Source organism: Balaenoptera borealis (assembly GCF_965194805.1).
Source record: "Balaenoptera borealis genome assembly, chromosome: 21".
Lineage (NCBI taxonomy): Eukaryota > Metazoa > Chordata > Mammalia > Artiodactyla > Balaenopteridae > Balaenoptera > Balaenoptera borealis.
This window is the reverse complement of record NC_138880.1, coordinates 13,411,791-13,438,189: the sequence shown is the minus strand read 5'-3', so window position 1 is coordinate 13,438,189 and position 26,399 is coordinate 13,411,791. Positions and strand designations below refer to the sequence as shown.

The 26,399-nt window shown below is 41.6% G+C and overlaps 1 protein-coding gene across 3 annotated transcripts in view; it reads right to left on the bottom strand.

Annotated features, from left to right (window-relative positions):
- The window catches only part of PPP2CB (protein phosphatase 2 catalytic subunit beta), a 32,988-nt gene extending 16,050 nt beyond the window's left edge, over window positions 1-16,938 (bottom strand). The window contains exon 1 of one of the 3 annotated variants that reach the window (XM_082375048.1): window positions 16,436-16,938. In XM_082375048.1, coding sequence (XP_082231174.1) covers window positions 16,436-16,537 — 102 coding nt within the window. In that variant the 5' untranslated portion in view covers window positions 16,538-16,938. The remainder of the gene's footprint in view (window positions 1-16,435) is intronic. The other 2 variants (XM_082375050.1, XM_082375049.1) reach the window with 2 other exon arrangements.
- Between the last annotated feature and the right edge of the window lie 9,461 nt (window positions 16,939-26,399).

Here is a 26,399-nt window from a genome sequence, read left to right as displayed (position 1 = left end):
CACCAGAGAGAAAAAGAGGAACAGGTAAACTCTCCACCTCAAACACGCTGGCTTTGATGAGCTCAAACCAAACAAAATAAAAACTTCTGTATACAGAAAGAGATAAAAGAAAAAGCCTGAGGAAATATTTACAGCACACAGGATAACAGAATAATACTGACATCTGTAGTATAAAGGTATTTGTAGAATAAGTTACAATATGCCTCAAAAATAATTGATTCAGTCAATCCTAATTAAGAGGTCACATTTTTGAGAGGCCCAAGAAAACTATTTATATGAAAGCATTTGAGAATATAAAGCTCTGAATTAGCCTTCACTGTTTAAAGTGTTAAACAGAAGAAGGTTTTAAACTATTTTTATAACAGTTGACTTAAAATTTAAAGTTATATTTTCTGTATTTTAAATCAAAAAGTTAATTTTTAAGTCTAGGTAGGGAGATTTTCTACATTGATGGCTTTATTAGTTCCCAAACTTGTAATAGTGACACTATGAAGTTTTGTTGAAAAACTTTTATTCACTTACTATACTGATCTCAAGTTTTAAGAGTAAAAAGGGGTCATGAGACTAAAAAGCTTGGAAATCATTATATTAATGCATCTGTTCTGTGGACTTACATGTAAGATGAAAGATAAGGGTAAGCCGGCTCACATTACTACAAAGACATGTATCATTCACCTCAACTTGCTTTCTGTGACTATTTCGTCCTATGACACCAATCCAAAACACTGATGTTAGAATACATAAAACAAAATCCCAACGAAAGTCTGTATACACACTGTTAGAATCACAAAGAAAGTCAGTCTACCTCCAGGTTCATCTATGCCAACTGGATGCACCTAGCCCAGACTTTTAATCTGAAGTGACTCTAAGCAGTGGGGACAATGGCAAGTTCTACTCCCACACAGGTGTTCTCTCCAGCGTTCTAAATCGTTGCTATGGTATGATTTTGACTGTGGCTCCAATCTCTCTTTAATTTCTGCAAAACTTCCAAGCTTGGTTCTCCAGCTTGCCTTCTGATTCTAGGCTACTAAACATTCTTCTGGCAAATGACATTTCTGCTTAAGTTAGCCTGGTAAACTTCCCAAGAGTTATGAACAGTGCAGTCCATATTTTTCTTCTCTTTGCCTATAGTTAGTTAGAATGAGATTATACATGCAGAAATCTTCCAGAAAAATGAGTTCTCCACCCATTTGAAATCTAATTGTGTAACCCTAAGACCTATATACCCTTCAGTTTCTTCACTGAGACTAGTCTGTATCTCTCTAAAATGTGAAGTCTTACCTTCCACGTGTGTAATGTGGAAATAGCTATGCTTTTCCAAATTCAAATTCTCTAAGGGTTGATTCTTAGCTGTGTGGCAAAATACAATATTCTATTATCATCATGTTACTGAAGTATCTTTTTTTCAGGGGGAAGAGAAGACCTAAACTGTGGGTTTATTTTTCTCATGTAACAAGAAGCCTGGACGTAGGCAGCGCTGGGTTGGTGCAGCTTCTCAAGGGCCATTGGGGCAGCAGACCCTTTCCCTTCACCTTCTCTGCCATCCTTAGTAAACGGAATCACCATCTCATGGTCATAAAATGATGATGCATCTGTAGGCACTGCATCTGATATCTTACTCAGCAAGAAGGGGCAAAAGGCCAAAGGGCACATGCCAATCTAGTCTATCCATCTCACAAAGCTTTCCCAGAATTTTTACTGGCCAGCTGGGACACATGCTCCCTGCTGCCCAATCAGTCACTGGGATGGGGCGAGAATGAGGGCAGAGGTATTACAAGGTGTAATTCCAATTAGAACTGAAGGAAATTTTAGAGATTATCAAGCATCTCCTTAAAGGTCTGGCAAACGGCCAGAAATGTCTGAGATCACAAATGAAACAGCATTTTTACCAAGTTTATTCATAAAACAGCTTCCCAATTTTGTTCAGAAAAAAAATCAAACTGAAGAGCATAAGTCATTAGAGAGTTCAACTGGACCCGATGTCTATTTTTGTGATTATTAATTAAAAAAAAAAAACTCAGCCAATGGTTCCAACTCTAAAAAGGAAACCTGCTTCATATATGAACATTATCATTACTGTCTCACTTTAAATATAGAAATAAAAAGCCCCAAAATGTAAATATTATCCAATTCAATTAAAAAAAAAGATTTATTTAATTTTGGCTGTGTTGGGTCTTCGTTGCTGCAGGCGGGCTCTCTCTAGTTGCGGCGATGGGGGGCTACTCTTCGTTGCTGTGCGCGGGCTTCAGTAGTTGTGGCACGTGGGCTCAGCAGTTGTGGCTCACAGGCTGTAGAGCACAAGCTCAGTAGTTGTGGCGCACGGGCTTAGTTGCTCCGCGGCATGTGGGACCTTCCCGGACCAGGGCTCGAACCCGTGTCCCCTGCATTGACAGGTGGATTCTTAACCACTGTGCCATGAGGGAAGTCCCTCAATTGTTCTTTTAAGGACATACGGTTATCTTAACCCAGCACAGGTTTTATAAAACTATGAGGATGGGTTAAGATACGTGATTTACAGTGTGTGTGTGTGTGTGTTTGCTTTACCATAAGACTTCCTGACCTTTTATCTACATAACAGTGAAGTACTTTGTCAGGCCAGAGCCAGCCCCCCTCCAATATTTTTATCTTTACTGTACAGATTCCTGATGTTTTTAAACACTTGATTTTATAGCTCACACCCTTTATTGTAAAGTGGTCTTACTGTGAGATCACTCTGGCTTGCCTTCAAGGAAAGAATGTGCTGGACTGGCAGAAGTAAGTATACAGTTCACCTGATACTTGGAATTCTCAGTGTAAAAACCCTTGTGTGTCAGGGGTCCCCAAGACCAGCCCCAGGTTTGGTGGTGATTCACAAAAGAAGGTCCACACAACTCAGCACGTAGTTGTACTCATGGCTATGATTTATTACAGCAAAAGGATAGAAAGCAAAATCAGCAAAAAAAGGCGCATGGGGCACAGCCCTGAGTAAATCAAGCGCAAGCTTCAAGAGTCCTCTCCCAGTGGAGCCGCAGAGAGTGCGCCTAACACCTGCAGCAACAAGCTGAAACGACACACGTGAAATCTGTCAGTCACGGGGAAGCTCACTAGAGGCTCTGGGCCCAGGATCTGTAACAGGGAGCTGGTCACGTGGATACCCACTGCCTAGCATGTACCAAAATTCCAGACTTCAAAAGAAAAGCACGTGTTCCACATAAATCACATTGTTTGCATAAACAGTTTAGGCACAGTGAGCCACGCTTAACAGGGAATGGTGGGAAGCCTCCCCAAATCCAAGTTTCCAGACACCAAAGACAACCTTGAAATGAGGCCTTTCTACATACAGTGGTCTTAGGACCGCTACACTAACTCTTTTCTGTACACTGCGTAATTCTATATATAATTCTCACGAGTGCTTTTTAATGTGACTTAGCACCCAAAGTTTAATTATCTCTAAGACTCTGACAAGACCAAGTTTAAACTGTGAAGTGAAGGTCTGTGGTGATGGTAAATGCCACCCGGCACAGGCACATCCAGGCATAAAGCTTAACAGTTATACCAGCAAGTTTAACGCATCGCTGTATACCTATCTATTCAAACTTGCTTCCTTTCTCACCCATTTAAAACATATTCTTTCTTGTTGCTATAAAGTCAAATCTATCTTAGGAAGAGAACTGTGAAAAATAAAACTTTGGGAATGACATTCACATATAATACTTTATTTTTCCTCTACCCACATTTTAAGAATGCAGAATATGAAAATGTCAAGTCTCCCCAGCTTCTCAACAGGTGACATTCTATTTTTATTTTTGTGTTGGTGCCCACTGCCAGAGCCATAATCCCAAAAGGCTACCGTATTTGGTTCTGGCAGAGCCAGTACACAAATTCTTTTCTTTCCCCTCTATTTACACATAAATAATCTGCTATAAACCGTCAGAGGCTACCTCTTACTCCTATAGGCAAATTCATCTGAAGAAAGCCACAGAACAGAGTGATCTCCAAAACAGATGAGATTAAATGAAGCTCCAAATCCCACAGGGCTAGATTAATATAAGTAGGGTGGCCTGTCCTCCTACCGTTACAAGGTTCTTCCATAAATGAGAATTGACCTCTTTTTTTTTTTTTTTCCAATACAAAGAAACAAACCTTTTCTTTCAGTTCAACCACAGTCAAGAGTCTGTATGCCAAGCAATGTCAAGCTTGGAAACACAAGAATGAATCATATAGTCTGTCGACATTCAGAAAGAATGAACTATATGTATGTACACAGGCCAAGACAGATGGTTTGGTTAAAAAAAAAGATTTTAGTATAACTGTGATCCCATTTTAATGAAAACAATACACCACAAACATCCTCCCTAGCCCCCAAAACCCATGTTTTTTGCACACAGAGAACAAGGCCTGGAAAGCTACCTAATGTCTGCCTCTGAGGCAGGATGGTAATGGACAGGGAAGGTGGGTGCGACAGTGGAGAGCGTTTGCTTTTCCCCTACATTTCTGAGATGTTCAAATTTTTAAAAAACAAATATGTATTACTTTTTCAATCTGAAAAAAATAACTTTTTAAACTTCACAACAAATTCCAGATGGCAATAACTTAATTATAAAAACAACCACAGTGCTATATTCATATAAGGGAATTTTATTCAGCCACAAAAAGGAATGAAGTACTGACACATGCTCAGCATGGAAGAATTGCCAGCCAGACACAAAACATTACATATTACATGATTCCATTCATATACAATGTCTAGAACAGGCAAATCCATAGGGACAGAAAGTAAATCAGTGGCTGCCAGTGGATGGGGGGAAGGGAGAATGAGGAGTGACTGCTAGTGGGCAGAGGGTTTCTTTTCTGGGGTGATGAAAATGTTCTGGAATTATATGGTGGAGATGGTGGCAAAACTTTATGAATATACTAAAACCACTGAATTGTACACTTTATAGGGCGACTTTTATAGTATGTGAATTACATCTCAATTTAAGAATATGAGGAGGGACTTCCCTGGTGGTCCAGTGGTTAAGAATCCGGGCTCCCAACGCAGGGGGCCCGAGTTCGAGCCCTGGTCAGGGAACTAGATCCCGCATGCCGCAACTAAAGATCCTGTGTGCTGCAACTAAGACCCAGCGCAGCCAAATAAATAAATAAACATTAAAAATATATATATATGCGGAAAAACCCCAAAACTAAATGTGAAATGTTGTTGCAGCTCTCACTTAGCCTTCTTTGAAGATGACAGTGATTTTAATGCCATTTTTCTTAGAAAATCTAAGTTCAGAAATATAGTTTACATAGTCTAAAGTGCAGTGATTGTTTTGGCATTAATTTTATCTTCAATTTCTGGTATTTTGGTTTCCTTTCATCAAAGAGGACTTCATTCACCAAGTCCTTCAGAGCATTTGTCCTGAAAAAAACACTGAAGGAAAAATTTCTGCACGATCTTCAAAGTAGAATAAAAGGCATATGTTGCAAATAAAACTACTCCATGTGAAACGTTTATAATGTATCTTCATTTTTTCTATCTACGAACATGATTTTACACATCATATGTAAAGTCGAGAAATGATGAATTGATTTTAAAAGGTCTGTTTTCTAGTCATTAGCAGTAGTTCATGTTAGTCTAGTTTGGTTTAGTTTCTTTACCTGTCTGCTATGAAAGGTTGGCTTAGATAAGCACGGAAAATGATGATTTGTTCAGTCAGTAAAATTGGGTTTTAACCTCATATTCCACTGTAATCATGTCATTCTTTGTTATAGTAGAAACGAGCTACTTTCTATCTATGTCACTGCATTTTGAACTATATCAATGGCCACTAGAGCTGGCACTAACCCTTGCTCAAGAGAAGTTAAAATGAAAGTAATAGTTAAGCTTTTTGGCTGTTAAGACCACCACTTTTAGCTACGAACTATTAAAGAAAAGTAATCGAGAGGTTTTTCTCGACTCAGAAAAATCATTGATTTTTACTAGGATCTTTTTTCTTTTTTTCTTTTTTCAGTATTTATTTATTTGACTGTGCCTGGTCTTAGTTACAGCATGTGGTATCTTCGTTGCGGCATGCGGGATGTTTTAGTTGCGGCATTTGAACTCTTAGTTGCAGCATGTGGCATCTAGTTCCCTGACCAGGGATCAAACCCAGGCCCCCTGCATTGGGAGCGCAGAGTCTCACCCACTGGACCACCAGGGAAGTCCCCATTTTTACCAGGATCTATCAATAATTTTCATTAAGATAGTTTTAGGCGTTCAAGAATTTAAGCATGCTATTTCACATTAATGAAGTAAAGTAATATCCTAAAGATATTTGCTTATTTCAACGTTGAGGCCAGGACCCAGGAACATATTCATTAGTCCAATGTAAAATTTACATATATATCTACACAAACCTCAAAATTTTTCTAAGTAGGCACTGTATAATCATCAGCATAAAGATCTGCTAGCACACAATTAGGCTAAATTTCCCTCCCTACTTAGAATATCATCACCAAGGTTCTTCAGTATAAAATAAAGTTTATCAGGTCGAAGAGCCTAAAAAATTTATCTTCCTGAGACTACCAAACAAATGTTAAAAATAGTTCTTGTCACAGAATGTCCTCGACAGTGCCAGACTGGCTCTCCAGGCACACCATCTTTCTAAATCACTGTGCATACTGCTATTGCAGAAACAAATGGCAGAAGCAATCTCTCTACACACGTAAGACGGGTCAAATGTACAAGCAGCTCCAAAGCTGGACTGCTAATTTAAGTTCATGTTAAGAGCTAGTCATCTTCTTGGAAGACATGCCTTAACTATTTTATGCAAACAGTTCTTCTCTAGACAGAAATTAACCTTGAAGGCCAGACATACCATATCATTCATACCCATATTTTTGTAGCTGTTCTCCAACTGGCATTAGGATGGGTTTTATTTTTGCCACTACCTCAAAACAGGGCTTTTTCCAGTACCACTTTGGTCTTAATTTCAGCTGACTCCTTCACGTTTTAGGCAATCTGAGTTAGAATAGGAATTTAATTTTGAGGGAGAAATCACCCTCACAATGATGTAACTTTCTATAGAATAATATTTCTAACAGACTCCAAAAAAATCATGTTACTTAAAAAAAAAACCCTAAAATCTAGCCACAAAGAATTAAACAAAAAGATGATATTTACAATTAGGTTTGACTTTTTATCGTCTCTTACATTCTTTCTATATGCCTGCCCCCAATGCAGGGGACACGGGTTCGAGCCCTGGTCCGGGAAGATCTCACATGTCGCATAGCAACTAAGCCCGTGCACCACAACTACTGAGCCTGCGCTCTAGAGCCCTCGAGCCACAACTACTGAGGCCACACGCCACAACTACTGAAGCCCGCGTGCTCTAGGGCCCGTGCTCCGCAACAAGAGAAGCCACGGTAATGAGAAGCCCGTGCACCGCGACAAAGAGTAGCCTCCGCTCACCGCAACTAGAGAAAGCCCGCGCGCAGCAACGAGGACCCAACGCAGCCAAAAAAATAAAAAAATAAAAATAAAATTTAAAAAAGATATAATGAAACTGCATTTTTCAGAGTTCTAGAACCACTATATAGGAAACCTCTTTTGAAGTACATTCTCCACAGAGAAGTCATATCAACACATCTACTTATTTTGCATCTTTTTCCAAAAGAAAATAGGATGACATTTAAAACAAGATAAAATAGCTACTTTTATTTTTAGCTTTTCTTCATGTAATACTCATTGCTAATTTCTGGTCAGGACTTTACACCAGTAGTATCTTAATGCAACCGCCCCAGGAGATCAGCAAGTACTATCATCCCTGTCTTAGATAAGGAGGTGCAGAGACTGGCAGCCATCAAGCTGTGGAGCCAGGGTTTGAACTCAGGCTGCCTACTAGAGTTTGTTATAAACAAACACTGCACTTGGCAGGAAAAAGGCGGGCAGAGGTAGGGAAATAAAATGGAACTTTAGACTAAGGTTAAAAGACAGAAAATACACACCACAAAGGTTCAACCACAGCTGCTAGAAGGGGGCTGCTGCACTAAGCACTGCTCAGGGGGTAGCGAGGAAGGACTACCGTCACTCTCCTCCAGCCCATCAGCAACCCCATCAAAGGGGTGGAGGACAAAGATGAATGACAGGGGATTTTCACTTAAAAAAATCATGCTTAATGGAAAAGTACAAGTATACAAAGAAAGAAGTGGGTAAGATACCAGCTTAAATATACCTCAGAGGTCCTGGAGATGGGTAGTCCAATTTATTTAGGAGCTGAAGTTAAAATAATCTCTCTGGGCAAATTCAGAAAGCTTGCTCAAGTGATTAAGCCTCAAGTGTGACTGAGTAGGGGTACAACATTCTTCTCCAGGAAGACATCTCAAAATTATTAGAGAGTCAAAGGTAAAACCAATTGAACTACCAACTTTGCCCATAACTTCAAGTCTACATCTACTGTTCACAGTGAGGTCAACTGACTCAGCTAATTTCAGAACTGGATATTTCACCTGACGCTACAGCCTGAGAGATCAATTTAAAACATATATTCTAAGACATGAAATTATAGTTTATCACACAAGAAAACTGAATGTCGAACTTGAAGCGGTAAGTAAACAATTTGTTTCAGAAACACAAAAATACCCTTTGCTTGGCAGTTCTATTTACAGAACTAAATCCTCTTGAGTCAACATATAGTTATTTACCAGACTCACAGACACAGAAAACAAACTTACGGTTACCAAAGTGGATGGGGGGGGGGATAAATTAGGAGTTTGGGATTAACATATACACACTACTATATATAAAATAGATGAACAACAAGGACCTACTGTACAGCACAGGGAACTATACTCAATATCTTGTAATAACCTTTAATACAAGAGAGAATCTGAAAAAGAACATATATATATATATATATATATATATATGTAAAACTGAATCACCTGACCCTGAAACAAGATGGAGGAGTAGAAAGACATGCTCTCACTCCCTCTTGTGAGAACACCAGAATCACAACTAGCTGCTGGACAATCATCGACAGGAAGACACTGGAACTCACCAAAAAAGATACCCCACATCCAAAGACAAAGGAGAAGCCACAATGAGACGGTAGGAGGGGCGTAATCACAGTAGAATCAAATCCCGTAACTGCTGGGTGGGTGACTCACAGACTGGAGAGCACTTATACCACAGAAGTCCACCCACTGGAGTGAAGGTTCTGAGTCCCACGTCAGGCTTCCGAAGCTGGGGGTCCAGCAACGGGAGGAGGAATTCCTAGAGAATCAGACTTCGAAGGCTAGCGCGATTTGATTGCAGGACTTTCACGGGACTGGGGGAAACAGAGACTCCACTCTTAGCGGGCACACACAAAGTGGTGTGTGCATCGGGACCCGGGGGAAGGAGCAGTGACCCCAGGGTAGACTGAACCCAGACCCACCTGCTAGTGTTGGAGGGTCTCCTGCAGACACAGGGGGTTGCTGTGGCTGTGAGGACAAGGAAACTGGCAGCAGAGATTCTGGGAAGTGCTCCTTGGCGGGAGCCCTCCCAGAGTCCACCATTAGCCCCACAAAAGAGCCCAGGTAGGCTCCAGTGTTGGGTTGCCTCAGGCCAAACAACCAACAGGGAGGGAACACAGCCCCACCCATCAGCAGTCAAGCGGATTAAAGTTTTACTGAGCTCTGCCCACCAGAGCAACAGCCAGCTCTACCCACCACCAGTCCCTCCCATCAGGAAACTTGCACAAGCCTCTTAGATAGCTTCATCCACCAGAGGGCAGACAGCAGAAGCAAGAAAAACTACAATCCTGCAGCCTCTGGAACAAAAACCACATTCACAGAAAGACAGACAAGATGAAAAGGCAGAGGACTATGTACCAGATGAAAGAACAAGATAAAACCCCAGAAGAACAGCTAAATGAAGGGAGATAAGCAACCTTCCAGAAAAAGAATTCAGAATAATGATAGTGAAGATGATCCAGGACCTTGGAAAAAGAATGGAGGCAAAGATCGAGAAGATGAAAGAAATGTTTAACAAAGACCTAGAAGAATTAAAAAACAAACAAACAGAGATGAACAATACAATAACTGAAATGAAAACTACACTAGAAGGAATCAATAGCAGAATAACTGAGACAGAAGAACGGATAAGTGACCTGGAAGACAGAATGGTGGAATTCATTGCTGTGGAACAGACTAAAGACAAAAGAATGAAAAGAAATGAAGACAGCCTAAGAGACCACTGGGACAACATTAAACGCAACAACATTCGCATTATAGTGGTTCCAAAAGGAGAAGAGAGAGAGAAAGAACCTGAGAAAATATTTGAAGAGATTACAGTCGAAAACTTCCCTAACATGGGAAAGGAAATAGCCACCCAAGTCCAGGAAGCGCAGCGAATCCCATACAGGATAAACCCAAGGAGAAACACGCCAAGACACACAGTAATCAAATTGGCAAAAATTAAAGACAAAGAAAAATTATTGAAAGCAGCAAGGGAAAAACACGACAAGTAACATACAAGGGAACTCCCATAAGGTTAACAGCTGATTTCTCAGCAGAAACTCTGCAAGCCAGAAGGGAGTGGCATGACATACTTAGAGTGATGAAAGGGAAGAAACTACAACCAAGATTACTCTACCTGGCAAGGATCTCATTCAGGTTTGATGGAAAAATCAAAAGCTTTACAGACAGGCAAAAGCTAAGAGAATTCAGCACCACCAAACCAGCTCTACAACAAATGCTAAAGGAACTTCTCTAAGTGGGAAACACAAGAGAAGAAAAGGACCTACAGAAATAAACCCAAAACAATTAAGAAAATGGTCATAGGAACATGCATATCAATAATTACCTTAAACGTGAATGGATTAAATGCTCCAAAACACACAGGCTTGCTGAATGGATACAAAAACAAGACCCATCTATATGCTGTCTACAAGAGACCCACTTCAGACCTAGGGACACATACAAACTGAAAGTGAGGGGATGGAAAAAGATATTCCATGCAAATGGAAATCAATGGAAAGCTGGAGTAGCAATACTCATATCAGATAAAACAGACTTTAAAATAAAGAATGTTACAGGAGACAAGGAAGGACACCACATAAAGATCAAAGGATCAATCCAAGAAGAAGATATAACAATTATAAATATATATACATCCAACATAGAAAGCACCTCAATACAGAAGGCAAATGCTAACAGCCATAAAAGAGGAAATCGACAGTAACACAATAATAGTGGGGGACTTTAACACCTCACTTACACCAATGGACAGATCATCCAAAATGAAAATAAATAAGGAAACAGAAGCTTTAAATCACACAATAGACCAGATAGATTTAATTGATATTTATAGGACATTCCATCCAAAAACAGCAGATTACACTTTCTTCTCAAGTACGCATTGAACATTCTCCAGGATAGATCAAACCTTGGGTCACAAATAAAGCCTCAGTAAATTTAAGAAAATTGAAATCATATCAAGCATCTTTTCTGACCACAACGCTATGAGATTAGAAATGAATTACAGGGAAAAAAACGTAAAAAACACAAACACATGGAGGCTAAACAATACGTTACTAAATAACCAAGAGATCACTGAAGAAATCAAAGAGGAAATCAAAAAATACCTAGAGACAAATGACAATGAAAACACAATGATCCAAAACTTATGGGATGCAGCAAAAGCAGTTCTAAGAGGGAAGTTTATAGCTATACAAGCCTACCTCAAGAAACAAGAAAAATCTCAAGTAAGCAATCTAACCTTACACCTAAAGGAACTAGAGAAAAAAGAACAAACAAAACCCAAAGTTAGGGCTTCCCTGGTGGCACAGTGGTTGAGAATCTGCCTGCCAATGCAGGGGACACGGGTTCCAGCCCTGGTCTGGGAAGATCCCACATGCCGCGGAGCAACTAGGCCCGTGAGCCACAACTACTGAGCCTGCATGTCTGGAGCCTGTGCTCCGCAACAAGAGAGGCCGCGATAGTGAGAGGCCCACGCACCGCGATGAAGAGTGGCCCCCGCTCGCCGCAACTAGAGAAAGCCCTCGCACAGAAACGAAGACCCAACACAGCCAAAAATAAATAAATAAATAAAAAAACAAAAAAACAAAAAACCCCAAAGTTAGCAGAAGGAAAGAAATCATAAAGATCAGAGTAGAAATAAATGAAATAGAAACAAAGGAAACAATAGCAAAGATCAATAAAACTAAAAGCTGGTTCTTTGAGAAGATAAACAAAATTGATAAACCATTAGCCAGACTCATCAAGAAAAAGAGGGAGAGTACTCAAATCAATAAAATTAGAAATGAAAAAGGAGAAGTTACAACAGACACTGCAGAAATACAAAGCATCCTAAGAGACTACTACAAGCAACTGTATGCCAATAAAATGGACAACCTGGAAGAAATGGACAAATTCTTAGAAAGGTATAATCTTCCAAGACTGAACCAGGAAGAAACAGAAAATATGAACAGACCAATCACAAGTAATGAAATTGACACTGTGGTTAAAAATCTTCCAACAAATAAAAGTCCAGGACTAGATGGCTTCACAGGTGAATTCTATCAAACATTTAGAGAAGAGCTAACACCCATCCTTCTCAAACTCTTCCAAAAAATTGCAGAGGAAGGAACACTCCCAAACTCATTCTATGAGGCCACCCTCACCCTGATACCAAAACCAGACAAAGATACTACAAAAAAAGAAAATTACAGACCAATATCACTGATGAATATAGATGCAAAAATCCTCAACAAAATACCAGCAAACAGAATCCAACAACAGATTAAAAGGATCATACACCATGATCAAGTGGGATTTATCCCAGGGATGCAAGAGTTCTTCAATATACACAAATCAATCAATGTGATACACCATATTAACAAATTAAAGAATAAAAACCATGTGATCATCTCAATAGATGCAGAAAAAGCTTTTGACAAAATTCAACACCCATTTATGATAAAAACTCTCCAGAAAGTGGGCATAGAGGGAACCTACCTCAACATAATAAAAGCCAGATATGACAAACCCACAGCAAACATCATTCTCAATTGTGAAAAACTGAAAGCACTTCCTCTAAGATCAGGAAAAAGCAAGGATGTCCACTCTAATCACTATTATTCAACATAGTCTTGGAAGTCCTAGCCACGGCAATCAGAGAAGATAAAGAAATAAAAGGAATCCAAATTGGAAAAGAAGAAGTAAAACTGTCACTGTTTGCAGATGACATGATACTAGAGAATACACAGAGAATCCTAAAGATGCCACCGGAAAACTACTAGAGCTAATCAATGAATTTGGTAAAGTTGCAGGATACAAAATTAATACACAGAAATCTCTTGCATTCCTATACACTAATGATGAAAAATCTGAAAGAGAAATTAAGGAAACACTCCCATTTACCATTGCAACAAAAAGAATAAAACACCTAGGAATAAACCTACCTAGGGAGACAAAACACCTGTATGCAGAAAACTATAAGACACTGATGAAAGAAATTAAAGATGATACCAACAGATGGAGAGATATACCATGTTCTTGGATTGGAAGGATCAATATTGTTGGTATTTGTCCCAAAGCAATCTACAGATTCAATGCAATCTCTATCAAATTACCAATGGCATTTTTTACAGAACTAGAACAAAAAAATCTTAAAGTTTGTATGGAGACACAAAAGACCCTGAATAGCCAAAGCAGTCGTGAGGGAAAAAAATGGAGCTGGAGGATTCAGACTCCCTGACTTCAGACTATATATACTACAAAGGTACAGTAATCAAGACAATATAGTACTGGCACAAAAACAGAAACATAGATCAATGGAACAAGATAGAAAGACCAGGGATAAACCCACACACCTATGGTCAACTAATCTATGACAAAGGAGGCAAGAATATACAGTGGAGAAAAGACAGTCTCTTCAATAAGTGGTGCCGGGAAAACTGGACAGCTACATGTAAAAGAATGAAATTAGAACACTCCCTAACACCATACACAAAAATAAACTCAAAATGGATTAGAGACCTAAATGTAAGACCGGACACTATAAAACTCTTAGAGGAAAACATAGGAAGAACACTCTTTGACATAAATCACAGCAAGATCTTTTTTGATCCACCTCCTAGAGTAATGGAAATAAAAACCAAAATAAACAAATGGGACCTAATGAAACTTAAGAGCTTTTGCACAGCAAAGGAAACCATAAACAAGACGAAAAGACAACCCTCAGAATCGGAGAAAATATTTGGAAACGAATCAACAGACAAAGGATTAATCTCCAAAATATATAAACAGCTCATACAGCTCAATGTTAAAAAAATAAACAACCCAATCCAAAAATGGGCAGAAGACCTGAATAGACATTTCTCCAAAGAAGACATACAGATGGCCAAGAAGCACATGAAAAGCTGCTCAACATCACTAATTAGTAGAGAAATGCAAATCAAACTACAGTGAGGTATCACCTCACACCAGTTAGAATGGGCATCATCAGAAAATCTACAAACAGCAAATGCTGGAGAGGGTGTGGAGAAAAGGGAACCCTCTTGCACTATTGGTGGCAATGTAAATTGATACAGCCACTATGGAGAACAGTATGGAGGTTCCTTAAAAAAACTAAAAATAGAATTACCATATGACCCAGCAATCCCACTACTGGGCATATACCCAGAGAAAACCATAATTCAAAAAGACACATGCACCCCAATGTTCATTGCAGCACTATTTACAATAGCCAGGTCATGGAAGCAACCTAAATGCCCATCAACAGACGAATGGATAAAGAAGATGTGGTACATATATACAATGGAATATTACTCAGCCATAAAAAGGAACGAAATTGGGTCATTTGTAGATACGTGGATGCATCCAGAGACTGTCATACAGAGTGAAGTAAGTCAGAAAAACAAATATCGTATATTAACGCATATATGTGGAATCTAGAAAAATGGTACAGATGAACTGGTTTGCAGGGCAGAAATTGAGACACAGATGTAGAGAACAAATGTATGGACACCACGGGCGGAAAGCGGTGGGGGGGGGGGGCGGGGGATGGGGGTGGTGGTGTGATGAATTGGGCGATTGGGATTAATATGTATACAGTGATATGTATAAAATGGATGACTAATAAGAACCTGCTGTATAAAAAAATAAAATAAAATTCAAAAATTCAAAAATAAACTGAATCACTTTGCTGTACACTTGAAACTAACACATTGTAAATTAACTATACTTCAAAAAAAGTTATTTAATACATAAAGACCCTAAGCAACATTACACTTAGTTAAAAAACACTATTCTAACTACTTAGTATTAGCTATTACTCCTCCATTCCTAAGATGCTTAATTTTAAGGGTACCCTATAAATAATAATGACAAAATCTTTCTTTCTTTAGTGCTTTTCTGAGGCATCCTGACTTCCAAACACAATCATGAAGAAAGTCTTACGGATTCTGGCTTAAAAAAAACCCCAAAAAACCCCAAAACATTAAAGAATAAATAACTTCGTTACTCCTTCACATGGGACCTTCTTACATAAAAATTTAGTCCAAACTACATAAAAGATGAATGAGAAAAGTAAGATGTAAAGTCCGAAATAATTACAGTGGTTAAAAAAAAATGCACACAGAATTCAGAAAGTTGTCTCAGATCACACAATCAAGAGCAACTGTAAACAGTAAACCACCTGCATATTTTATTACTTTCTAGAAATGAAAAAAACCTTACATATAATAGAAATAACTTTCTGAAAAGCGCTAGCCTGCACGAAAAACACATACCCCATTAATCATTTCAGGCAAGCACTGTTACCAAACTTAAGACTTGCCGTCTTGTTTCTGAAAATCAACAATTTTTTGCTTCCAAAGAGAGCCTCTCAACGTGAAGACCAGTCACCATCTGTCTCAACTAAAGTCAACTTCTATTTTAAAAATCACAGTCTGTCATCACACCCACCTCTCTACAAACAAATGCTTGACGCATACCAATTTACTGATTCTTGATGGGCCCGAGTCACCTGAGAAAAAGCCTGGGTATATTACCGAGCGCGTTGATAGTCACAACACCCAGGTTCGTTTTCGGTGCATTTTCAATTTCGAGACCGCACGAGATTCATCTGCCGGCCAGCTAAAGCGCCGGGATTGCTAGTCCGCACGGGAAATGCTGAAGTGTCAGCAATCTCCCCAGAAGAGCGTCGGCGACCCCAGTCACACTCAGGGCGTGGATTCCGGGTGCCACAATGCCCCCGCCCACCTACCCGGGACCCCACAGGCCAGGACCGGGAGAGTCCGGTCCGGACCGTGGGCTAGGTCCCCGGGGGTCCTGGAAGGGCCCGACCCGAACCGGGGGAGAATGCTCAAGCCGGAGACGCAGCCCTGCGGGTCCCCGGACCGGCGCGCCGGGCACAGGGGTGGCATCCCGGGAGGGAAGGGGAGGGGGGGAGGGGGAGGAGGAGGAGGAACGGGGTCCCCGCCCGCATCTCGCCCCTTTTCTCTCTTACCTTTTCGCACAGCGTCCGCACCTGGTTCTCGTTCAGTTGTTTACACTCGTTCAGCTGCTCGACCCACTGGTCCAGCTCCTTGGTGAACGCCTTGTCGTCCATAGTGGCCCGAGCCCCTCCCCCGCTGCCTCCCGCCCCCCTCCCCGCCCCCGCGCGCCCCAGCCCCGGGCGCCGCTCCCCTCGCCCGGCGCCGCCGCCGCCGCCAGCTCCCAGCGGGAAGGGAAGGAGCCGGGGAGCGCGACCCCGCGCCCCGCCCAAGCCCCGCGGGCGGCTCCGGGCACACGGTCTCCGGGAGACCCCTGCCCGCCCTGGCCCGTCAGGCCGCGCGCCCCAGGAGTCGGTGAAAGGCGCGGGGAGGTGCGGGGCTTCCTTGGAGCTCCCGCCGGACGATGGGCACCTGCCGCCGCCGCCTCCCGCCCGCCGGCCGCTCCCAATTCCCTTGCCCCTTCTCTCTAGCTCTTTCTCTCCCCTCCCTCCGGGTGTCCGTCATCGCCCGGGCATTTCCGCCGGGAAAAGTAGAGCAGGCGGCGCCGCCGGGGCCCGGGACGCGGGGAGAGGTGCAGCGCCCCCGTGTGGCTCGGCGGAGAAACGGGCCGAGGGCCCGAGGGTCGCGCCGCTTTCTCGCTCTTCCTTTTTGTATCATCCTTTTCCACTTCGGGTCCGGACCAAGCGCTCCAGGTTCTTCCTTCACATCCTTTTCTCTGGGAATTCTGTCCCCACCTTACTCTCCTGCAGTGCTTTCTCTTTTCTCTCTCTCTCTCTCTCTTTTTTTTTTTTAGCGCTCTGAGGAGGGAATTGGTAAGCTTGTGTCTCTCCTCGACCACATAGACCCCAGAGGCTAGCACTCTCCTATAGCAGGCATTCTGTATCTATTAAATAAATAAATAAATAAATTCTTTCCGGTCTTAGCTCTGTCATTAGTTACCTGTGGGGCACTGACATCTCGAATCCTCCCTTTCAGCATCAGAAAGCCGAGCCGATTGCTCTGTGGTATCAATGTGTCCCTTCCAACTCCAGCATTCTTCACCGCGTTTATGCAGTGTTTACTGAATTCTGATGATTTGTTCATTCAGCGAACATTTATCGGGCAACTGCTAACTGCCAGATCCCCTGGAGCGCAGGTGCTAACCAAGCATACTTCCTCTATCAGGATGTTGCCTGAACCCAAGTGGCAAGCAACATCCTGTATCAGAAGGCAAGGGCTCCCTCCTGGCATTGCCAGCCTCCTAGCCGTGTCCTTGGACAATCACCGGATCGCCCCCAGCCTCAGATTCCTCATTTGTTAAAAGGGCGCGGTAAGGCCTATCTTTTAAGTTGTGATGATTAAATTCTACAAGTGCTTATCCAATAGTACAGTATGGGAGCCGTGTTCGTTGCCTAATCCTTCCTAGGCAACAGCTACCAAAAGCTTTAGAAAGGTGACATTCGAACTGAATTTTGAACCTTCTCCCCAGGCAAAACCTTGAAGTTGCCTGGAGAAGAGGAAAGAAACTTTTTTTTGGAGGGTGGCAGAGGACAAATGTGTGAAAGACCGTGGTCAGTTTGGAAAGCTATAAATACTCCTAGCAACAGAAATAAGTCATATGGTGGGAAACAAGGTTGGAAGAGCTCCTGTTCTCAAATGACCTGTAAATAGCAGCAAACCAACTGAAGGACAGCACATGAAAAGATGGTGAAACAGTACTGAACAGAAGGGGTATGTGCATGATTGCAACAGATTTGCAGTCTCTGAGGAGGTTAGTCTGTAAATGTTGAAAGGAGGCTGCATCTCAGCTAAACCTGGAAAGCTCAGAATGAGAATGAGAGGATGAATGGTATTTCTGGAGTTCCTACAGAGGATGGACTGAGAACAGAAAGTATACCTTGAGGAGAAATAGGAACTACGAATAGTGTTTAGGGAGCGAGGTCCTTGACATAGAAGCAAATGTGTTTGGGATTAATGTGCAAGAACGCTCTTAGAGCTGGGAGTAGAGACGTGAGTTTGCGAGAATAGGGCTTCTGAAATGTTTAGTCAGGTTATGCTGTAGAGCAAATAAGAATGCTCTTTTGAGTGCTTCTTAGCTGCTAAGTGTTTCGAATGTATTTAGTACTTCAATAATCCTATGATCCAGGGGCTGTTGTTACCCTCCATTTTACAGATGAGGAAACAGAAACGTAGAGGTTTAAAAATGCGTTCGCGTCACACAGATAGTAACTGGTGGACTAAGGATTAATGCCCAAGTCTGTCTGACTTCCACTCTTGTCATTTGTGTTATGTGACCTCTGCAGTCTGGACGGCAGTAAGGAAAGCTGGAGGTTTCTTGGTGATTATAATACCAGTTTTCACTATTTTGGTTATGAAGCCATCTTAATTAAAAATAAAAACTATAATTCTTAAAATCTTTCTTTCTTCACTCTTTGCTTCTGTTGTGTATGTATGTATATGTGGTGTGTTTTCTCCTGTGGAACATAACCATTATTCTCCAATCCCTGCTAATCGCCTGTCATGCAACGCTGCATTTAATCTTAGGTTTGCAGACCAGATCTAAATTTCTTTGTTTTCAAAGAAACAACCAGAAGTGTTTGTATTTTTGTTTTGTTTACCTCTTCCCTTCTGGTCACAGAATTCTTAAATCATTAATTCCAGCAAACCCTTTGCCTTAAAATTACATTTTAGATTTTGTTCCTACAAAATTGTCTGGGTTATTTTAAAATATGTAAACACTGAGGGACTTCCCTGGTGGCGCAGTGGTTAAGAATCCGCCTGCCAATGCAGGGGACACGGGTTTGAGCCCTGGTCTGGGAAGTTCTCACATGCCGCGGAGCAACTAAGCCCGTGCACCACAACTACTGAGCCTGTGCTCTAGAGCCCACGAGCCACAACTACTGAGCCCACGTGCCACAACTACTGAAGCCCACGCGCCTAGAGCCCTTGCTCCCCAACAAGAGAAGCCACTGCAATGAGAAGCCCATGCACCACAACGAAGAGTAGCCCCCGCTCGCCACAACTAGAGAAAGCCTGCACACAGCAACGAAGACCCAACGCAGCCAGAAATAAATAAATAAATTTATTTTTTTAAAAAAGCGCCTATTTACCTAAAAAAAAAAAAGAAAAAAAAAAGAAATTGATATATGGAACTCTACATCAGAACCTCAATCAATAATGATGAGATTTAAAAAGACAAAGTCAATTTGGAAATGCTTTCTTTGAATTTAAAAACTACAAATCACTGTTAATAAAAAGATCATAGTAGGTGTTCTCACCCTACTGCTCAAGAAACATGGTTCTAAAAAAACCTTTTCAAAAGTATCAAAAAAGACATTTTTTTTTTTTCTTTTGGCTGCACCGAGCGGCTTGCAGGATTTTAGTTCCAGACCAGAGATTGAACCTGGGCCCCGGCAGTGAGAGCAAGGAGTCCTAACCACTGGACCACCAGGGAATTCCGAGATGGAATTATCTGAAGATAAAGGAATCAGTGCAGATGTGATGTTCAATATTTTGTCCTTTTTTGTGGTTGCCCTCAAGAGGCTTGGTTCAAATTCCCTAGCACAGTGGAGTTCTTTATCTTTACACGTTTTATACCTGGCTATTTTTTTTTTTAATTAAGGTATAATTAGCATAGAACATTATATTGTTTCAGGTGTACAACATGATTTGATACTTGTATATATTGTGGAATGATCACTACAAGTCTGTTACCTAACCAAATTTGGGTCCTCTCACCCATACGCTATAAAGCCAACCTACCGACACCGGGTTGTGGTAAAGGAAGGTGTGTGCAGTGTTTACTGCAGGGCCAAGCAAGGAGTCCAGGCAGCTAGTGCTCAGAACACGTAAACTCTCTGATCGGTTTCAGGGAGGCTTTTTTTTTTTTTTTTTTTGCCATGTGGGATCTTAGTTCCTGACCAGGGATCAAACCCATGCCCCTTGCAGTGGAAGCACAGAGTCCTAACCACTGGACCACCAGGGAATTTGCCAGGGCGGCATTTTTTAAAGGCCAGGTGAGGGAGGGGAGTTGCAGGGTACGTGATCAGCTCGTGCACAGTACTCTGGTTGATGGTGAGGTAACAGGGTGGTCTCACAGGGGTTAAGATTATCAATCAATACTCAGACTCCAATAAGTTTGGGGCTATGTTCTCATGGTCATCAAGTAGTTAACTTCTTCCATGTGGTGGGGTTTTAGCATCTGTAAAACAACTTGGGAAATGTGCATCAGATACTGCTATCCAGGTACTTCAGAGAGGAGGTAAAGCAGAAGACAAGGGGGAGGGGTCTGTCCCAGGAAGGCCCCAGAGGGTCCTGCTTGATTACAAGTCTAGTTAACATCTATCACCACATGAAGCTACAAATTTTTTTCTTGTAACGATAACTTTCAAGAACTACCCTTAGCAACTTTCAAATACGCAGTATAGTGTAAGTAACTATAGTCACTATGCTATATATTATATCCCCAGGATTTAATTATTTTATAACTGGAAGTTTGTATCTTTTGACCCTCTTCACCCCTTTCGTTCACCCAATACCTAGCTATTCTATATTGCGTGTCTGACAACGCCAACACTGCCAATTCTTAAGTGACTAAAGATGTTTCTCTTGCTTCTGCTGACCTTACTCATAGTGGCTTGAACAGATTTGGTGGAAGTACCGTTTGCCTTCCTTGGGAGGCTTTCCTCTAGAAAGTTTGCTTCTATATCTCTGGTAGCCTTAACCCAGTACCACTTCAGCAAGAGTTTTGGCTCAGAATGAGAGTGTCAGTTCCCCCACCTCACTGCTGTTTCAAGGTTCAGAGTCCCTCTAGCAGCATGTCTTTAGGAATCCAGCCTCAGCCAGCTCACTCATCTGGCAGCCATCCTGTTCAGTCAGGCTCCCTGCTGGTTCACCTCAGGCCTTGGCTCTTGGCCTCGTGGCCTCAGTTTCCAGCTGTTTTGTCCTTAGCATCCAGTTCTTCTCAAACCTTCAGATGGCTCAAGCCCCAGATTCTTTCCACTCTGGCCCCAGGTTTTCTCATTCTGGACTAAATTCACACTAGTTTATTTTTTTGGAAATCTATGGAGACCTATCCTACTTTTGCAAGACCATTGAAGCCTCAGAAAAATGTGTACTGTCCTGGGTCTGGTTCTTTTGGAGCAGAAGTTCCCTTAGACATTTATAAAACTGGAACTGAAAGACCTGTTTTATCTTTTTTTTAAAATAAATTAATTAATTTTTGGCTGTGTTGGGTCTTCGTTGCTGTCGTGGGCTTTCTCTAGTTGCAGCGAGCGGGGGCTACTCTTCATTGTGGTGCACGGGCTTCTCACCGCGGTGGCTTCTCTTGTTTTGGAGCACAGGCTCTAGGTGCACAGGCTTCAGTAGTTGCAGCACACGGGCTCAGTAGTTGCAGCATGTGGGCCCTACCTAGGGCATGCAGGCTTCAGTAGGTGTGGCGCAGGCTTAGTTGCTCCACAGCATGTGGGATCTTCCTGGACCAGGGCTCGAACTCACGTCCCCTGCATTGGCAGGCAGATCCTTAACCACTGCGCCACCAGGGAAGCCCTGAAAGACCTGTTTTTGTTTATTTTTGGCTGCGTTGGGTCTTCGTTGCTGCGTGCAGGCTTTCTCTAGTTGCGGCAAGCAGGGGCTACTCTTTGTTGCTGTGCGCGGGCTTCTCATTGCGGTGGCTTCTCTTGTTGTGGAGCACAGGCTCTAGGCTCATGGGCTCAGTAGTTGTGGCGCGTGGGTTCAGTAGTTGTGGCATGTGGGCTCTAGAGCGCAGGCTCAGCAGTTGTGGCGCACGGGCTTAGGTGCTCCGCGGCATGTGGGATCTTAGTTCCCCGACAACGGAGCGAACCTGCGTCCCCTGCACTGGAAGGCGGATTCATTACCACTGGACCACCAGGGAAGTCCCTCATATGATTTTTTTTTTAAACAATTAGTGAGATTGAGAAATTTTTCAATTTTTTTTGACATTTATACTGTGTATGTGAATTGTGTTCACCATTTTACTAGCTTTTTCACACCCTTATTATTTACAGGCTGCTTGATATACGTTTCAAATATTTTACAGTGTGTTACATGGATTTTGTATTTGTTTGTAAGAGTCTTTCCATATAGAAGTTTAAATTTTTTTTTCCTAACAAGAGTATTTACTGTCAGGCAGTATTCTAAGTACTTACATTATTGCCTCGATTATTCGCTTCACTACAACCCTATGAAGTAGGTGCTATTATTAGAGTTCCAATTAATTAACTGAGGATACTGAGGTAGAGAAAATAAGTGACTGGCCCAAGTTCATTCATTTGGAGCTGGGAAATGAAGCCAGGTAGTCAGAGCCGATGGTCTCCAACTTCTGTAATACTCTGCCACCCATCCTGTCAATAACTTTGCTTAAGGCTGTTTAAAAAGTCTCCTCTGCCCCAAGATTACATGGATATCTTATTATGTATTTTATAGACATACATAAATGACATATAGAATTTACTGTAAATTTTATACTAATATTCCCTTGCAATACAATTTATTTGGGCAACTTTTATGTTGTGGTAAAATATAATATTTACATTTTAACCATTTTTAAGCATATGATTCAATAGCATTAGGAACATTCACAATGTTGAGCAACCCTCACCGCTACTATTTCCAGGACTTCTTCATCATCCCAAACAGAAACTTGGTACCCATTTAAACAATAATTGCCAGTTCAGTAGTTGTGGCTCGCGGGCTCTAAAGCGCAGGCTCAGTAGCTATGGCGCATGGGCTTAGTTGCTTCGCGGCATGTGGGATCTTCCCCGACCAGGGAATGAACCTGTGTCCCCCACATTGGCAGGCGGATTCTTAACCACCATGCCACCAGGGAAGTCCCTGCTTATTAGTATTATCACCAGTCTTCTTTTCTACAGGGCAACTGGTAAATCTTTGTCCAATATTAGAGTGTAAGATTTATCTTTCCACTTTTATCTTTTATAAGCAACAGTGGTATAATAAAGAATATATCTGGCCTTTGACCCTGGTTTCTGGCACAGAGCTTCCAAAACCCTTGGAATTTCAGAGTGAGAGGAGTTTCTTTGTTATACTGATGAGGTAGGTGACTCAGGATCGGGGCTGGTCACCAGAAAGACCAACCCTGTGACTGGTCAGCCAACTTTGGGCCAGCCTGACCTCAGGGGAGGGGATAGGGCTGGAGATGGAACTCATCCATGTCATCAAGGATTTAATTACACATGCTTCTAACGAAACTCCAGTAAAAACTCTGGTCACCCCAGCTCTGTGGAGCTTCCAAGTTGGTGAACACATTGATGTGGTGGTGGGGTGAGATGCCTGGATCCCACAGGAGAGGGCGTATAACCTCTGCATATTCCTCCACTCCTAAAGAGTATTTCTCAGTTTGGTTGCTCCTGACCTGTATCTTTTATAGTAAAACTGTAATTCTAAGTATAATGTCTCAGTGAATCCTGTGAGTTGTTCAAGCAAATTACTGAACCTGAAAGGGTTGTGGGAACCCCAAATTTATAGCCTAGTTAGGGTACACCTGAGGCTTGTGGCTGGAGCCTCAAGTGGGGACAGTCTTGTGTAGGCCTTTGCACTTCTCTTGTGGGCTCTGTGCTAACTCCACGTAGTGTGAGAATTTAACTGAATTACAAGCACTCAGTGTAGAACAGTGCAACACACTATTTTTTAAAATGTCTTTTGTAATTTAAAAAACTATTAAACAGTTTTTAACACATCTTTTGACAGCTGAACTTATGACATTTACAGTCTTGGTTACAACTATATTTAGCTTATTGTCATCTTAACACTTTAAAAGATAAATTTTAAGTTGCCATAGTTACATGATAATTTTTTAAATGCATGGATATAATTTATATCCTTTCATAGTTTGCTATGGAAATTAACTCTCCACTTTCTTTTGGGTCTCAGATGCACAAGTATAATTAATCCTTTTATTTTATGGCACATTGTGAACATGTCTGTGCAAAAGCTCGTTTTCCCTTCTCATCCCTGATACACAGTTTCATTTCTCTTCCTTAAAACGTATCCTCTAATGTTTCTGGTATATATCCTTAAATTATCCATGTAAAATATATAGTATTATGTACTTAATATGCATATAAATATATTCATATAGTTCTGTACATTTCATTGTTTCTAACTTCTTTCACTAAATGGTGATTACTGTATTTAGTATTTGTACAAATAACAAGCTATCATGTTTGAATCTAAAATGCTTAAAATATAGCGTTCTGTTCACCAAACAATATGGTTTTAAAAAACATTAGCTTTGATTATAGTAGCATCTTCTTGTCTATCATAATCACTGTCTTACTTGCTTTGCTTCTTTCTCCACAATTTTCTTCAACGTGTTCTCATCTGGTATGGGACTCGTAACACACCATGCAAACCAAGGGCTACACGTGAAACCTTAAATGTGGTGAAAAAGCCTTTAGGACAAACATACAATAGTTGAGAAAGGTTCACATTGAGTATTAACTGTGATATCAAGACACCTATCCTGTTTTTGACACTCGGAGCACTTTTAAAAATGTGAGGATTTCCCTGGCGGTCCAGTGTTTAAGACTCTGCACTTCCAATGCAGGGGGCGCAGGGTTCAATCCCTGGTCAGAGAACTAAGATCCCGCATGCTGTGTGGCTCCAAAAAAAAAAAAAAAAAAAAGTCTGTGATTGTAATATTCTATGTATTTCGACCAAGACTTTTCCTATACATCATGTTGTTAAAATGTTACATCAAGCTTGGGGGACATAAATATTTTTTCCAATATTAAACTGGCTGAAAATGTATCAAGGAATATATCAAAGCAGGGTCTTGAAAAGGTATTTGTGCACCAATATTCACAACAGCATTATTGACAATAGCCCAAAGGTGGAAGCAACTCAAATGTCCATCATGAATGAATGAATAAAAATGTGGTCTCTACATACAATGGAATATTTTTCAGCCTTAAAAAGGAAGGAAATTCTGACACACGCTACAACATGGATGGGCCTTGAGTCCATTATGAAATAAGTGAGTCACAAAAAGATGAATACTGTACGACTTCATTTATGAGGAGTTTAGAGTAGTCAAAATCATAGAGACACAAAGTAGAATGGTGGTTCCCAGGGACTGGGGGAGAGGGGGAAGGAGGCATTGTTGCTTAATGGGCTTATAGTTTGTTTTGCAAAATGTAAAATACAAGTTCTGGAGACTGGTGGCACAAAAATGTGAATCTACTTAACACTACTGACTGCACTGTTAAAAATGGTTAAGATGGTAAATTTCAAGGCTCAAGAGGGAGGGGATATGGGGATATTTGTATACATACAGCTGATTCACTTTGTGGTATAGCAGAAACTAACACATTATAAAGCAACTATACTCCAATAAAGATGTTAAAAAAAAAAAGGTCGGGCTTCCCTGGTGGCGCAGTGGTTGAGAATCTGCCTGCCAGTGCAGGGGACACGGGTTCGAGCCCTGGTCTGGGAGGATCCCACATGCCACGGAGTAACTAGGCCCGTGAGCCACAACTACTGAGCCTGCGCGTCTGGAGCCTGTGCCCCGCAACGGGAGGGGCCGCGATAGTGAGAGGCCCACGCACCGCGATGAAGAGTGGCCCCCACTCGCCGCAACTGGAGGAAGCCCTCGCACAGAAACGAAGACCCAACACAGCCATAAATAAATTAATTAATTAAAAAAAAAAAAAAAAAGAAAAAGGTCAATTTCGTTTCACTACAATTAAAAATAAAAAATAAAAAGGGAGCCCTGCCAGGAATACCTTAACCAGGGATACGTTCTGTGGGGTGAGCCTGCACTTCCTTTCACTCCTGTGGCAAACCCAGGGTTGGGTCAAGGGATGAGGCCAAGTCACTGCCCTACACTGGCAGATGCTCAAGAATGTGAAGTCTATCATGTCTCTTTATCAACTTAAATCATTCCACGGGAGGGGGGTGTGATGTGTGTCCCTCTCACTTCCCCATGATACCTACACCCACAAATGCCGTATCAGTAGAATG